At 45.0% G+C, this 13,834-nt stretch overlaps 5 protein-coding genes across 6 annotated transcripts; 2 read left to right on the top strand and 3 right to left on the bottom strand.

The window, feature by feature from the left end:
* Positions 1 to 321: 321 nt before the first annotated feature.
* LOC111594632 (DNA damage-binding protein 1) lies at positions 322 to 4,598 on the bottom strand. Its single transcript, XM_023308026.2, has 7 exons — positions 4,369 to 4,598; positions 3,832 to 4,243; positions 2,847 to 3,771; positions 2,430 to 2,781; positions 1,151 to 2,345; positions 694 to 1,090; positions 322 to 619 (listed from the first exon to the last, which is right to left on the bottom strand). The coding sequence occupies exons 1-7, from the start codon at positions 4,427 to 4,429 to the stop codon at positions 539 to 541; spliced, it is 3,423 nt and encodes a 1,140-aa protein (XP_023163794.2). The 5' UTR covers positions 4,430 to 4,598; the 3' UTR covers positions 322 to 538.
* Positions 4,599 to 4,676: 78 nt separating this feature from the next.
* Positions 4,677 to 7,712, top strand: LOC111594633 (gametogenetin-binding protein 2-like). Its single transcript, XM_023308028.2, has 4 exons — positions 4,677 to 4,979; positions 5,583 to 6,149; positions 6,214 to 7,371; positions 7,434 to 7,712. The coding sequence occupies exons 1-4, from the start codon at positions 4,884 to 4,886 to the stop codon at positions 7,644 to 7,646; spliced, it is 2,034 nt and encodes a 677-aa protein (XP_023163796.1). The 5' UTR covers positions 4,677 to 4,883; the 3' UTR covers positions 7,647 to 7,712.
* A 12-nt stretch (positions 7,713 to 7,724) lies between these two features.
* LOC111594634 (mediator of RNA polymerase II transcription subunit 27) lies at positions 7,725 to 8,877 on the bottom strand. The gene is made up of 3 exons (XM_023308029.2): positions 8,622 to 8,877; positions 8,296 to 8,562; positions 7,725 to 8,237 (listed from the first exon to the last, which is right to left on the bottom strand). Exons 1-3 carry the CDS (start codon positions 8,795 to 8,797, stop codon positions 7,793 to 7,795), a joined length of 888 nt encoding a protein of 295 aa, XP_023163797.1. The 5' UTR covers positions 8,798 to 8,877; the 3' UTR covers positions 7,725 to 7,792.
* A 54-nt stretch (positions 8,878 to 8,931) lies between these two features.
* LOC111594635 (calcineurin B homologous protein 1) lies at positions 8,932 to 10,468 on the top strand. The gene is made up of 2 exons (XM_023308030.2): positions 8,932 to 9,106; positions 9,745 to 10,468. The coding sequence occupies exons 1-2, from the start codon at positions 9,040 to 9,042 to the stop codon at positions 10,245 to 10,247; spliced, it is 570 nt and encodes a 189-aa protein (XP_023163798.1). The 5' UTR covers positions 8,932 to 9,039; the 3' UTR covers positions 10,248 to 10,468.
* A 96-nt stretch (positions 10,469 to 10,564) lies between these two features.
* Positions 10,565 to 13,770, bottom strand: LOC111594448 (protein transport protein Sec23A). Of its 2 annotated transcripts, XM_023307739.2 has the most exons (6): positions 13,318 to 13,770; positions 11,991 to 13,264; positions 11,774 to 11,927; positions 11,168 to 11,716; positions 10,969 to 10,989; positions 10,565 to 10,781 (listed from the first exon to the last, which is right to left on the bottom strand). In XM_023307739.2, exons 1-6 carry the CDS (start codon positions 13,594 to 13,596, stop codon positions 10,692 to 10,694), a joined length of 2,367 nt encoding a protein of 788 aa, XP_023163507.1. In that variant the 5' UTR covers positions 13,597 to 13,770; the 3' UTR covers positions 10,565 to 10,691. The 2 variants fall into 2 exon arrangements, with proteins under 2 accessions (XP_023163507.1, XP_023163508.1); XM_023307740.2 differs by lacking the exon at positions 10,969 to 10,989 and having other exon boundaries at positions 13,318 to 13,769.
* Between the last annotated feature and the right edge of the window lie 64 nt (positions 13,771 to 13,834).

The following is a 13,834-nucleotide window of genomic DNA, read 5'->3' as shown; positions in this document are numbered from 1 at the left end:
GAAAACATATGGTAGATATGTTCTATATTCCAACAACTATATAAAATAGAAGTATGATGCAATTGAGATTTTGTTCCTATGTAAAAAGCATAGACGAGTTTTAAGTTGTTCCAACACTATTTGCTCCACTTAGAATCATTTGATTGAAAGGTAAGTTATATAAGTAGGTAGGAACTTTACTACATAGCACTGCAAGAGTATTTGTTAATTAATTTATATATATAGAGATTCAGCCAAAATAGTTATCATTTTTGACAAGCAATTTAATTATATTTATAGTTAAGCACATTATTTAAATAACGCAACTTTGAAAGCTCGTCAAAAACCATAGTTATATTTGTTTTTGTTTTTGCTTTTGCTATATAATGAATGTTAAACAGTGTTCAACTGTTAGTGTACCGATTACAGACACAAAATTCTATTAATAGACAATTGAGAGATTTGCATTGAATGGGGCACGGGGATACATGGTATCGAAAACAAACAGTTTCATCAATCGCCAATAAGTATATGAATTAAATACAGCACAATCTATGATTCAATGCATGCGTGTCAAATCCTCCACAATCTTGATGACATCCTCCACATCTGCACTCTTACGTTCTCCGTTCAGCGTCAACTGCAATAAAGAATAAATTAAATTTATTAATATTTATATTATTTTTATGATAGTGAAAGGGAATTTCTACACACCTCTAGGCCATTGACAGCTTCACGCATCTTGTCTCGATTTAAGTCCAAGAAGCTCTCAATGAGGTCCCCATCGATAAAGCCCTCGCTGGGTTCCACCTTGGTATTAATTTGGTAGTTTCGATAATAGGTGTGATCTATTTTGCCCACCGATTTGATGATCTTCTTCAGCCGTTCTTCGAGCCCGTGCAGGAAATCGTAAAAGTCCTGCGGTATTTGAGTGACAATGCCAATTGCACCATTGCAGGTGCCATAGAGTACACAGCCATTAATGGGCGTGGTACGTTCCCCAACATTCTGCATAACCAGCGAGCCATGCCTGAATACATTAATTGTATCGCCTAGATGGAACCGTGCCAACTCCGGTAGTAACTGGCGCTCCTCATCCGTTGTAGCAGCGCTTCAAAAGCAAAGCAAATGCGTTTAAAATCAGTGTTAATTGATTATCGACCCAGCTCACCTGTCCTTTTGACAAACAAACAAATTATCGTGTGTCTCGCAACCAAGGAAAGTGTCATCGTCCAAGATCTCGACGGCACGCATCCATTTCGGCTCGCAATCTCGTGCTATCTCCACAAAGATGCCCTCCATTTGCTTATGCTGCAGCAGTGTAATGGAGCGCATTAGATCTCCGACTAGAATGAAGTCACCCTTGGCCTTCAAGAATAATGCTGCAATCATGTTCTGTATGTTGCACTCCATGCGCAGTTCCTTCTCATTTGTCCACTCGTACAGACGCACAAAGCTGCCAATGCCAGCTAGAACTTTGCCATTGAACTCCACCAGAGCATAGCAAGTGCCATCGACTTTTGTCTCAGCCACTTGGGTCAGCTTATTCTCATGATAGTGGAAAATAATGATGCGTCCCACTTTAGGTTCAGGCTCGTCAGGAAAGACGAGAGATGTAGCCACCACGTAGTATGTATTCGGATCATCACCCAGCTTGGCGGACATCAATGCCGAGATCGTCTCCGGCGGCACAAACTGATGTGAATGCAATACCTCGAACGTATTCTGATCAATAACCAGCAAATTGTGTACATCAATCTCTTGGCCAACTTCTGCATTAGCCGCCGTTGAATTGCCGCCACCCGGTTTGGGCAGCATATTGGAGCTACAGGTGATATTTTGAGCTTGGGTAGAAGCGCTGTTGCGCAACGGCTTCGCACCGCCACGACCGTGCACATCGATGCGCAGAGTGGACACGGCAAAGGTCTGCGAAGCCTCCTGGTAGGCAATGCGACGCGGTCCCTCACCCAGCGGCACAGTTCGTATGTGCAGTTTCTGAATTTCATCAATAGTGCCCAGGATGACAGAGTTTTTGGTGGCCAGTGCCAAGCTATCCGGATATGCTTGAGCATTGAGCGAGCACATATGATTCACCTCCTTCAGATTAACATTGGAGAACACCAGCTTGTGATTGGATGAATAAATCACGGTCGGACGATCCGAGCAGGCAAACACATTCGTAGTCGCAAACGAGCGGAACGTGCGCAATGTGGTAGGCTGAGTGCCTAGCGTTACTTTCTTCTTGTCTGTCAGAAAACCAGTAGTCCGATCCAGAATGAAATAGTACATGGATCCGTCGCCTAGAGCGCACAATAGATAGTGTATGTCCTCGAAGGTGGTCATCAATATAGAGCGCGGTATTATCTCTGTTTACATACACAAATAAAGAAGTAAACAAAAAAGTGAGACAGGATTAGGGGACTGGAGTGTGAAATAAATAAATGAATTACCGCCGCTTAGCTTTTCGGTATAAATTGTCTCCAAATTGGGTAGCGACAATATAACCGCCGATATGTCTGTCCACAGGCCAACAGCAACCAATTCGGACTTAGTTTGCTTCTCATCCAGCGGAGTTACATCCAAGCATGCCACCTCATAGGCCAAAGTTTTGCGACACTTCTCCACAAGACTGCCATCCTCAATGGCAATGTAGAATATCTCACGCGCCGAAGCAGCAACAATCTGCGTGCTGTTGCAGGAGACGACACCAATGGAACGATCACCCTCTGGTTTCCACTCACCAACGAGCGCTTTGGTAGAGCTCTTGACCAAACGGACACTCTCCGCAGTTACTTGAATAAGCTTTTAGATAACATGGAATTTAAAACAAATGTATAACATTTAGCATTTAAGAGTTATTTACGCACCTGGTCGTAGTCCACGTTGGCGCAGAGAAACGATTGTAGATCGCTCGCAAAACCGGGTATCTCTGTTTCCTCTACCTCCTCGCCGGACAAAGTTAGAATGCGTGTATGCCCCACGAAGGCCAACACGAGCGTGTTCTCATAGACGCTATCATCGATGCCCACTTTAAGAGACCACATGCCCTTAATGCCGGGCAAATCGATGCAGGCATGCTCCTGTATGCCAATACCAATGCGAATAATGCGAAGCGACCCATCCTTGAAGCTGCCAGAGCACGTAATTATCTGACCCTGCCCCTGACGATCCAAATCCACGACAGCTATGTCCAAAATGGGAGCCAGATTCGTAAAGTTCTCCACTGGTATTACATAGGAACCATCAATAGATTCCGAGCTAAGTCGCACAAGCTGCGAATCGCCATGGCGACTGCCAATGTACAAGAATCCATTATCCAGATAAGTGATGCACTCTGGTATCGAAATCTCGCCAAGCTGTTCCACTTTAATGTCCTTGACGGTAATGCCCTTGCTGGTTTCGGTGGTGCCCAGGAACAGCATATAGAGCTGTCCGTCCATATTACCAAGCAGATAACGTAATCCCTTGCTGTCCACACGTGCATAGCAATTGATGGTGCTTTGCCGGAAGGTTAGCGGCGCCACGGCATGATAATTGCTGCCATCATGATAGACAATGGATTCGCGTCCAATGACAATGACTCCACCAATGGGTGAGGGCACAGGTATAAGCATGGTAGCTTCTGTTTCCACATTATCCTGCTTCCAGGCGAGCTTCATGAATTCTTTGTCTCGCAAATTAATTTCATGTGATTTCACATGGCGACCATCGTTATCCTTATGTATAACAATGACTGTAGGATTTAGGCAGCCGTGAAGAAACTCCACATCATAAACGACCAGCTCATCCATGCTGCAACATAAGAACCAACCAAATAAGATATAATTCTATTAGCGGACTTAGCCAACTTACCGTAAGCTTGTCGCCTTCAACTCGCTGGCATCCTTGTCCAATGGTATAATCGTGAATAGGCCCTGATAGAGGCACATGCCAATAACGCGTGCTTTGGGATCAATTGCGGCAATAAAACCACCTTCAGAAAGAATGCCCACGGAATCGGAGACATTACCGTTCGCTTTTGTTACCACGGTTATGGTATCACCCACCATGCGTGCCTCGAGAATCATGACATTAAAGCGTCGCGTCAATATAAATAGCAAATCCTTGTTGCTGTCTGGCGGACGAAAATGTCGCATGACCGTAATTTTGCCATTGATGTTGATTTCCTTTAGAGGGCGCAAACCTTCAGGTGTAACCAAATCAATTTCCACCTGATTATTGCGGGCAATAATCAAATTCAAGTCTGTCGGCGATGTGAAATTTCCTGAGAAATATATTAAAAATATAACATGCAATTTAACAAAATACTGTGTAAGTCATATAAATAATGCCGGTTAAAAGTTAACTACAATATGCATGCTGCAATTCATTTCGCCATAGTTGACTTACCCGTGAGGCAGGCAACAACCGCTGTGGGCTTTTGTGCAGTCACCACATAGTGATGCGACATCTTGTCACAGTATATTAATGCAAGACCAGATTGAACAACAAAATAAAAAGCACGCGTTGCTATACGGAAATTACTCAAACGCAACTTTGCAACCAGGCAAGACGAGCAACAAAACGCGCTAAAGAAAACTCATTTTGTTGAGTCTGACTGACTTTTACTGAGGTCTGGCAACGTCAAAACGCAATGTTGCATTGGTGTCTGTGCTGCAAAAATATCAAATGTCTCTCGTTACGCAACACTATTTATTAATGGCGACCGGACGACTTGCTGAACCCTACATACGTGTTTGAAATCATAGAAAAATCATTTTTCAAGTTGATTTACGGTGTAAAGAACACAATATTATTGTATAATATATTATTAAAAATACGCTTCAAACGTTGTGCTGTGTTTTGTTGCTACAAAGTGCGTCGAAAAAGTGCCTGAAACTGCCATCGTTGGTCTTGGAAAGAACATGGCGAGACTAACTAGAGTATATAATACTGATGAAGATGATTCTAACTATGTGGGCAAAAGGCATTTACCTTTGGTGGCAGGCGATAAGCTAATGGTAAGTGGCAAATCCGTACAGCATCAAAATTAGGCTCATGTAAAATAACTACTGCTGTTAAATGTCATAAAAGTTAACAATTTGATGACCCCCTCACAAATCCCGCATACTTATGCATTTTTGTATCGTATGTGTGCAATGGTGTTGTGTTTGTATGTGTACACATTGTCAAACTTTCATAACACGTACGCGTGCATCTGTATGCCTATGTGCGTAGTAAACACATACATGTACATAAACATATATATATATATATATGCTCATTGACTGCACCCATAAATGAACAAGTTTGTTTAATTAAACTTCATGTTAAGATGTTTCTGTATGGTATTAGAAGTCTGCAATAATAAACAGCCGCTTAGAGACAGTTCGGCGATTCTCTACACCTGCCCGACTCCCCGCTGCACCTTACATAGGGTCGCCATGTTGCTGAAGTGGCAACACCGACAAAAAGAAAAAAATAACAAAAACAGGTTTCAAATGCATTTTTCTTTCTCTTTGTGTGCGTAACTGTGTGTGTGGTTTATTTTTTTGCAAGCACTGTTCTCTTACTTTCTTTAATTGGTCCGTATTTTAATCATTCTCTTTCTACGTGATCACTAGATGCTAATGGACCTGAACAGCAAAGGACTTGTCATTGACAGCCCACAGATACGGGGTCGCGAACTGGAGGAATTCTCACGAAAATTTAATCTGCTCACAGAGACGGAACGCAAGCAATCGCTTGTGATTGATAGCACCGGCTTCATTTCGGTGCTCAATCAGTGCGTTCAGTGTGTGGGATGTCGGCGACGGGTGGAGCGTTTGTTTTACCAGCTAGCTGAGTCTGGACATCGAACGGTTGATCCGCTTGAGCTGCGAGACAATTGTACCCTGGGTATAACGGAGGAAAAATTGAAGACGCCGCAAGCACTTGGCACACTGTTATATCGGCATCACGAGGTGCTGAACAATCTGCTCGATAATAAGCTGCGCAACAAAACGCGCTGTGTGCTGCATTCGTTAGACACGTTCCGTGCCAAACCATTTTCGGAAACATGGCGTGAAGTGTGGTCAGCGATGAAAAGTAGTTGTCGCACGGAGGTGACCATAATTGAGATGAAGGAATTGCACGATGTGCTCGACAAGTATCTGAAAAAGCACAAGTTTTGTGCCGGCTGTCGCACAAAGGTAAGTAACCACATGGCCAAATTATCTTCAATAAACACTTTCGGTAATATGACTGCTTTTACAGATCGAGCGTGCCTATAAAATACTCATTGGCGAGGTATCCACCAAGGAGAAGGGCTATGCGGCGCAGCTGTATGCGCACATACGCAAATGTGTCGCCGACGAACACATCCATGTGAGCACGAATAAAATTGAGTTCCTTGACGCGCTAATCAAGCGTGCCGAACCGGAGGTAAATGGAAGCTACTCGAAGCTGCGCGAACGCCATGCGAAAACGCTGGAAATTGCACAGGAGGAAGTGCTCACATGCGTCGGCATGATCATGTACGAGCGCTTGCGTCGCATTTATGTTAGTCTGCGAGAAGAGGAGCGCGCCTGCCAAGTGCTGGCCGCAGTGGGTGTACATGCGCTCTGTCGCAGCTTTCATGAGCGTGTGGAGCAGAAACAGGGTATTAGCAACTTGGAGCTGCTCTATCAGGAGATCAGTCGTGCTGAGAAAGCTAAGGAACTGAAGCGCGAGCAGAAGAAGCTCAAGAAGAAGAAGAAGAAGGATGAGAAAAAGAATATGCATCGTCTGTGTGAAAACGATAACAATGCGAACGACGTTGCCGAAACGGACTACGAGGAAGAAGAGGACGGCGTAATTGGTGAGGCTGAAGCAGACACTGAAACAACTGTGGATGCTGTTGTAGATGATGCCGACGACGACGGTATTGTTATACTCTGTGCGGACGCTGATGCTGATGCTGATGCAGATGCAGAGCCAGAGCCAAAGCCGCCGACGCCAAGTGACAAACCAACGAAATCGAAATCGAAGAAGCAACCGAAGAAAAAGAAGCAAAAATCTGTTAGCAAAAAAGCTAAAAAGTTGTTGTGTGTTGATGAGCACCTGGACGTCGTGTCCAAGGCTACAAAATGCAATGACTGCTTAGCACCCATGCCCAATTGTCCCTGCGAGCAGGATGTGCGCGACTCTGGCTATGGCAGCGATCCACACGCATCTCATGCCAATTCGCGCATCTCAAGCGCAGTCTCGTCTCTGGAAGGCTCCGAAGTTTCTTGCTCGGACGGACTGTGCAATCATCATCATTATGACATAATGGTGGTAGATGAAGCGGAAGACTCAGTTGATGATGTTACGGCACCCAACAGTTATGTCTCCGATTCGGTCTATGGTCAGCAGACACAATCGGACGACAAGTTCTCATTGCTGCAGATGTGGGTTAGTAGCAGTGTTCATATCAAGCTCTAGACTCCCTTATTTTAATTGTTATTCAATTGCAGGACTTTTTTGACGATAAGGACGATGAGAACTGTTGTTACATTCCCCAAGAGGTGGTGCTGGCCTATCAATACCAGCGCGAGCAAGTACAGCGTCAACGCGAACAGCTGCGTGCCACATTGCGTCAGAACTTTGAGCGCATGTGTCTGCAGCATGGTGTGCCCGTAGGAACACCCACCAATGCCACCTCAACTGGCCATTATAACCTGCATTAAACCGTTGTAGTTATTCAGTCGCGCGACGCGGCGCTTGCATTCAAAATACATACATATAATTTTTTTGTTTTTTGAAATAAATGAAGTATAAAAGTTATGCTTATCAATATGTTATAAATATATATACATATGTATTTGTGTAGTTTTTAGCTATTGCGACAATCTTCGTGGAACGGCTCGAGCGTGCGTAAGTCGCGCCACGTGGGCGGCAAACCATTAGCAATATATTTGCCGCAGCGCTTGCACGGCTCCAGAAAGAGTTTGATGTGACTGTTGAGCCAAGTTACATAGCTCTTTACTGCCAGATCGGGCAATGTGGGCGAGAAGAAGTGGAGCATGGCCGAATGGGCGTGCTCCTGCACCTTGCGAAATACCTCATAGCGCGACTCAGCCCACAGGTCATCGTGCTCCAGTGTCTCATCGTAGCCTTTAATGGTCACCCATTCGATGAGCACGCCCTTAAAGACAATTGCCGCCTTGAGCACATTGCTGATGGTGACGATGGCCACAGCGTTGGAGCCAAATGGATGGAATACTTTATAGGATGTGTGCGGCGGATGATTAATATCACTCAGCAGCTTATCAATGTGACTGTGCAATAAAAACATGTAAATAAATGTAAATTATTTCAATATTTGTTGACACTCACTCCGGATCGTTGTTGAAGGAGGAGAAGGGCAAGCGCTGTCGCTTCTGTGAGCAATAGTTGTAGGAACGACGCAGCGTATTTTGATTGAGGTTGTTGAACGCAAGCATGCTATGATCGTGAACCTTATCAATCCATTTATAGCTGTTTACCAGCTGAGGGTAGAGCGCTTGTCGTTCCTGCGATGTTTCCTGTGCCAGAAATGTGGTGTTTCCCAAATGGTAGGCTGTCGGCGGCACCTGTAACCCATTGATGAGCTGCTCCACTTCACTGAAAACATTCAAATTCCATAAACTAAGAGTAAAATAACTACATTTTTATATTCTCACCGTAATTGCGAGTTGATAGCTCCAAATCTTTCCTGAAAATCGTGCACAAATTTATTGCGGCTTTCCTCGACGCCTTCGCCATCGGTGCCATCGGCCAGATGCTCAAAGCACTGGCGCACATTTGAGCGTAAGTTCTTAACTGCTGTTAAAGTTTGATTTAATTTATCCATTTGCATTCGTGAAATCAAACAATTGTTATCTTTTGCAAAAAAAAATTGTTTATACGCCAACCAAAAATAATGTATTGCCTATCGGTATGCCGCCACAATTGATCAGTAGGCCGAATTGAATCTGGCAATGCTGAAGTCTGCATATAAGCAATTACGTACATGCAAAACTCGGTCACACTACATACCATTCAATTCAGTAGAAATTTTGTGTTTGTGTCGGTCTCATTGGTTTAAATAAGCCATCAATAATGGGCAATAAATCTTCTCTCTTTCTGCGGCACGAGGAAATTGCACAGATACAAAATGAAACTGGCTGTAAGTATAGAATAAGACAAAGATAGGTCCACAAAGCTAAGCCAGTAATTAGCGTAACCTTGGACCTGGATAACGCATCTGTAAATTTCCAAAAACATCTCAAAACAAATACGCAATTGCTAAAAGCTTTTCTTTGTGCTCAAAAATTTAGCAGTTAAGTGGCAAAACTAATTATAGATTTACCCATTCGCAACAATTATATTCCATAGTCCAAAATCAATTAGCATATTGCAGCTCTACTCCCACCAGTTGGGAGAGAGCGATCAACTTGAGTGTGAATGAACGTGTAACTGTTCTTCTTGAATGCACTCAAAATGCTCCATACATTTATGTAAGCAGGTATCATAAACTGAATTTATGACGTCATTCACTCAACAATTGTCCCATCGACCCACTGGAGCAAAGGCTACGCGCTGCCTTTTGATGTTTCCCCTCCAAGAAACGCACACAAACAAACGAACGTAACTGTGTGTGTTTATCAGTTGTTCGAGTAGGTGTAATTCGTGTGATAAGGCGTTTAGCTATAACTGTATATATCCAACGGGTGCTCATATCTGATAATAACTGTTGTCACTGTATATCTTATCAATTGATTGGACTCCAACCTCTCACGCTTTCATTGCTTCAACTCTTTGCAGTTACACCCAATCAAATTGAGCGCCTGTATTCGCGTTTCACGTCACTGGATCGCAACGACTGCGGCACACTCTCTCGCGAGGATCTGATGCGCATACCCGAGCTGGCAATCAATCCGCTCTGTGAACGCATTGTGCACTCCTTCTTCGCGGAGAGCTCCGATGATCGCGTGAACTTTCGCCAGTTCATGAATGTGTTGGCCCACTTCCGACCGCTGCGGGACAACAAGCAGAGCAAGTTGAACAGTCGCGAGGAGAAGCTGAAGTTCGCGTTCAAAATGTACGATCTGGATGACGATGGTGTCATTAGCCGGGACGAGTTGCTATCGATTCTGCACATGATGGTCGGCGCGAACATCAGCCAAGATCAATTGGTCAGCATTGCGGAACGTACCATATTGGAGGCGGATCTATGCTGTCAAGGCAAGATCTCGTTCGAGGACTTTTGCAAGGCGCTGGAACGCACCGATGTCGATCAAAAGATGTCCATACGATTCCTCAATTAGTGCCACACAAGCAGAGAAACAAAATTTCAGATGTCTTAGTCACTGTGAACCAAATAGTGTTTAGTCCAATTAATATACTTGATATATATATATATATTTATCAAGTCCGAGGCATATGCAATTGTATTAGTAATTTATGAAACTATTATTAATCTGCAGATATTATTGTTGATTGCTTTTACGCTAGTTGATTTCATTCCGCTCTAAAGTGAAATTCATGCATTTTTTAATGGCCAGCCTAAAATATTTATTTACTTGATTTTTGGTTTCTTATTATTTAGTTGAGCTTGAAAATAAAAACGTGTAAATATGTATGAATGTGGTTGGTTTATTGTGTTTAATCAGGCGGTAACTGCACAAATAGATGTGGTTAAAATATATATATATATAGAACTAATAAGTCTAGCCAAAATCTATGCAAAAGCCTTGATTTCCAGATGCTCTCTATGTGGTCGAGGAGACGGCCAATTTCTTCAGGTGCTCCATGAACAGCTGCAGGGAGACATCATCCGTGAGCACGGGAGCGCCGCCATCCTGTTAACAAAGTTTGAGATTGAGTTAGCAAAAAGTGTTTACAGATTGATTTCTTTAAAAAGGGTTTTGCTTGAGCAGCGCCAACACCAAAAGCGGAGCAGAGATGTAGAAGAAGCAACTTAGAAACTAAACCCAAATAGAAAATATATTTAACTAAAACAAAAAAGAATTGTTTGTTTTTTACTACCGTCGTCTGACCAATTGGCGCCTGCGATTGACAACAACAAGAACAACAACGAGGGGAGAAGAAGGAGCAAAAGGCAGTTGAGTACACAATGAGAAAAGTATAACGAAAACGAAACGAAAACGAAAACGTAATGTTTCAATAGATTAAAAATCAACAAATCGATTATGAAATATGTTTCGGTCGCAGCTAATTGACGTACCTGGCCGTAGGCGTACATATTGTTGTGCGTCTGCGAGGGATTGACCTTGGAGAGCAGGAAACGTGCCTGCGAGCCACCATGCTCGGTGTCAATGTAGCGGGGCATGGGGAATCGTGTCTGCAGAATCTCCTGTGCATCATCGACGGGCGCCTGCAGCAGCTGCTTAAAGTTCTCATACTCGGGCATATCCTGATATTTGAGCGCACGCCACTGGGCAATCGTTTCGCCATGATAGATGAGTATCTGGAAGAAGGTGTCCATCAGCAGTATGCGATCCGCTTGAATGGAAGCGGTATCAAGCAGCACCGGCTCCGGTGGCCCGTTAAACGAATAGCTATAAAGAATGGGCTGTATCATGATCAAGGACTGTGTGAGGTCCTCGCGCATTAGCATGTGTCGATAGAATGTGGTCTCATCGGGCGAATTGTTGAAGACCTGCAGGAACTGCGAACGGCGCAAATGGTACATGAACTGCGGAAAGAGGCTAAAAGTGGGCGACAGCCGGAAGCTGTTCGGATCGTCCTTGGAATACTCGCCAAACTTCTGGCACTGCAAGAGACATCGACTTAACACAATTGATTTTCGATTGATTACTGCTAAGCTTACCAAGCGAATCAGCTGGCGATCCACCCAGCGCAGGATGTCCGGTCCCTCGTCTGTCTCGGCTCGATAGACAACCATGCGAGCCATTAGCACCGCAGCTGCCTCCTGATCAAAGCCTGCGCTGATGTGCTGCACATTGGTGTTGGCATCCGCCCAGCTTAAAAACAGTAAACAAATTAAATAAATATATAGTCAAGCTAGCTGGAGCTGGAGCTCTCACTTTCTTGCCAGAGTGGTGACCCGTATGCGCCGCTGACCGCTTGGATGCTGGTATTGTGTGATGAACTGTATGCAGCCGCGTCCGCCTTGCGGTATGGGAGCCGCGTGCTGATTGACCACCTCAAAGAAGAAGGCGACAGTGGAGCTGGGATTGAATGTACACAATTTCCACTGCACTGTATTGCCCATGCCGATCTCCACATCCGACACCGACGGGCTCTTCACATTCAGCGACACACACGAGCCAATCCCACCAGAGATTTTCAGCTCGCGCGAGCACTTCACCTCGAGCGTGGCATTGAATGCCATCTTTAAATCGTTTCGTGAGTCGCGCGCAAACACGCGCTGGAATGTTTGCTTGAACAGCGACGAATTGAATGAGTCGCCCATGACCATGTGACCGCCAGTGGAGTTGCACAACTGTTTCATCTCCATCAGGCCGGTCTGATCAAGAGCGCACGAGTATATATCGATGCCATGGCCATTGGTAGCGGCCCTCAAAGCCAAAGCATCATAATGTTTTATCGCTTTCTTCATATATTTGGCATTGTCCTTGTGTATGTCATGATGGGAACGTATGGGATGCTTAAGCTCATCGTCAACCACTTGGCCGGGGCCCTGGGAGCAAGGGCCACCCACAAACGTCATAATCCGACCGCCCGTATTCGGATACGTGCACTCCAGCAGGCCAACTGCAATCGAGAGTGCAGCGCCCGTGGAGCGCAGATAGCGCTTGCCCTGCGGCACCGGCCAAGGATCGCGTTGCAATTCGCTCAGCAGATCACCCAGTGCAGTGTCGCACTGGCTAATCGGCTGCAGAAAGCGATGAGCGGGTGGCAAATGTTGTCCGGCCCCCCCTACACCCGGTGCATTGGGCATCTGACCCGGCTGACCTGGTTGTTGCTGATGTGGCGTTGGCGCCACCCCACCGCGTCCAATGCCCAACATATCATGCACTTGTTTGGCTGTCAGATCCTTGGTGCCGCGAAACACATAGCTCTTGGAGCAGCCATCAGCACCTAGTTCATGCACCTGAATCATCTTGCCGAATGTAATGAGGCCCACTAGAGCGTTGGGCGGCAGCAAACTAAGCGACATTTGCAGCGAGTCCTTTAGAGCATCCAACTCCTCCTCATCCATGCAGGTATCCACTAGGAATATGAACACGGGCGGCATTGTGGCCGCCCTAGCAATGGTGTACTCAATGGTGCTGAAACCAGGTATCAGCTCGGCAGGCTGATGCTGCTCCGATATGGCTGCATATTGTGGAGGAAACTGAAATGCCAAGTGTTAAGCTACAGATATTAAAGTTCAAGTGAAATACTCACGGGATTACGTTGAAAGCAAAAGTTGCACACCCAGAGCTTGGCACGATAATCGACTTGGCACAATGGATTCAAAATGGCACGGCAATTGCTGCGCGTGCACAACACAGGCTCATATTGTATCGGTGGCAAGTCGGGGCGCTCCTTGATGGGTTGATAGAGACACGCAAGCGGGACGACCAGGCGGCTGGCATCGATGCGACTTGATGGCCAAACATTCCATGTAAGGCGGACGCCGTCACGATCCTCGTTTTGCTGGATGAACTCCTCATAGGTAGTCATCGTTTTGATATATCTATTTTTACCGCTTTCACTGCGTTTATTAATTTAAAATTAATTATAACACAAGCAGGTCTTATTGGAAAAATCGTTTGGCCAGGCCACGTCACGGACTTGACAGTTGGTTGCGTAGCAGGCAGCTTGTCAACGTAGCCACATATACTTTAAATGGGGCATGCAAACAATAACAATTTTGTTTCTGTTAAATTTATACTGATGAAAACAGAAAACAGCTACAGCA

The sequence above is a fragment of the Drosophila hydei genome, unplaced genomic scaffold, assembly GCF_003285905.1.
Source record: "Drosophila hydei strain 15085-1641.00,03,60 unplaced genomic scaffold, DhydRS2 tig00008119-arrow-pilon, whole genome shotgun sequence".
Classification (NCBI taxonomy): Eukaryota; Metazoa; Arthropoda; class Insecta; order Diptera; family Drosophilidae; genus Drosophila; species Drosophila hydei.
Note: the sequence above shows the minus strand (reverse complement) of the source record. Positions and strands in the feature narration are given on the sequence as shown.

Excerpts from the sequence above, each read along its gene's own strand:
- LOC111594633 (XM_023308028.2), top strand. The coding sequence starts at position 4,884 with ATGGCGAGACTAACTAGAGTATATAATACTGATGAAGATGATTCTAAC. Across the intron at positions 4,980-5,582 it reads TGGCAGGCGATAAGCTAATG|ATGCTAATGGACCTGAACAG; the intron begins GTAAGTGGCAAA and ends CGTGATCACTAG. Across the intron at positions 6,150-6,213 it reads GTGCCGGCTGTCGCACAAAG|ATCGAGCGTGCCTATAAAAT; the intron begins GTAAGTAACCAC and ends CTGCTTTTACAG.
- LOC111594448 (XM_023307739.2), bottom strand. The coding sequence starts at position 13,596 with ATGACTACCTATGAGGAGTTCATCCAGCAAAACGAGGATCGTGACGGC. Across the intron at positions 11,717-11,773 it reads ATCGCCAGCTGATTCGCTTG|TGCCAGAAGTTTGGCGAGTA; the intron begins GTAAGCTTAGCA and ends TGTCTCTTGCAG. Across the intron at positions 10,990-11,167 it reads ATATGTACGCCTACGGCCAG|GCGCCAATTGGTCAGACGAC; the intron begins GTACGTCAATTA and ends TGTCAATCGCAG.
- LOC111594632 (XM_023308026.2), bottom strand. The coding sequence starts at position 4,429 with ATGTCGCATCACTATGTGGTGACTGCACAAAAGCCCACAGCGGTTGTT. Across the intron at positions 4,244-4,368 it reads GGTTGTTGCCTGCCTCACGG|GAAATTTCACATCGCCGACA; the intron begins GTAAGTCAACTA and ends TATATTTCTCAG. Across the intron at positions 620-693 it reads AAGCTGTCAATGGCCTAGAG|TTGACGCTGAACGGAGAACG; the intron begins GTGTGTAGAAAT and ends TCTTTATTGCAG.
- LOC111594634 (XM_023308029.2), bottom strand. The coding sequence starts at position 8,797 with ATGCAAATGGATAAATTAAATCAAACTTTAACAGCAGTTAAGAACTTA. Across the intron at positions 8,563-8,621 it reads GCTATCAACTCGCAATTACG|TGAAGTGGAGCAGCTCATCA; the intron begins GTGAGAATATAA and ends GAATGTTTTCAG. Across the intron at positions 8,238-8,295 it reads TCCTTCAACAACGATCCGGA|TCACATTGATAAGCTGCTGA; the intron begins GTGAGTGTCAAC and ends TTTATTGCACAG.
- LOC111594635 (XM_023308030.2), top strand. The coding sequence starts at position 9,040 with ATGGGCAATAAATCTTCTCTCTTTCTGCGGCACGAGGAAATTGCACAG. Across the intron at positions 9,107-9,744 it reads GATACAAAATGAAACTGGCT|TTACACCCAATCAAATTGAG; the intron begins GTAAGTATAGAA and ends AACTCTTTGCAG.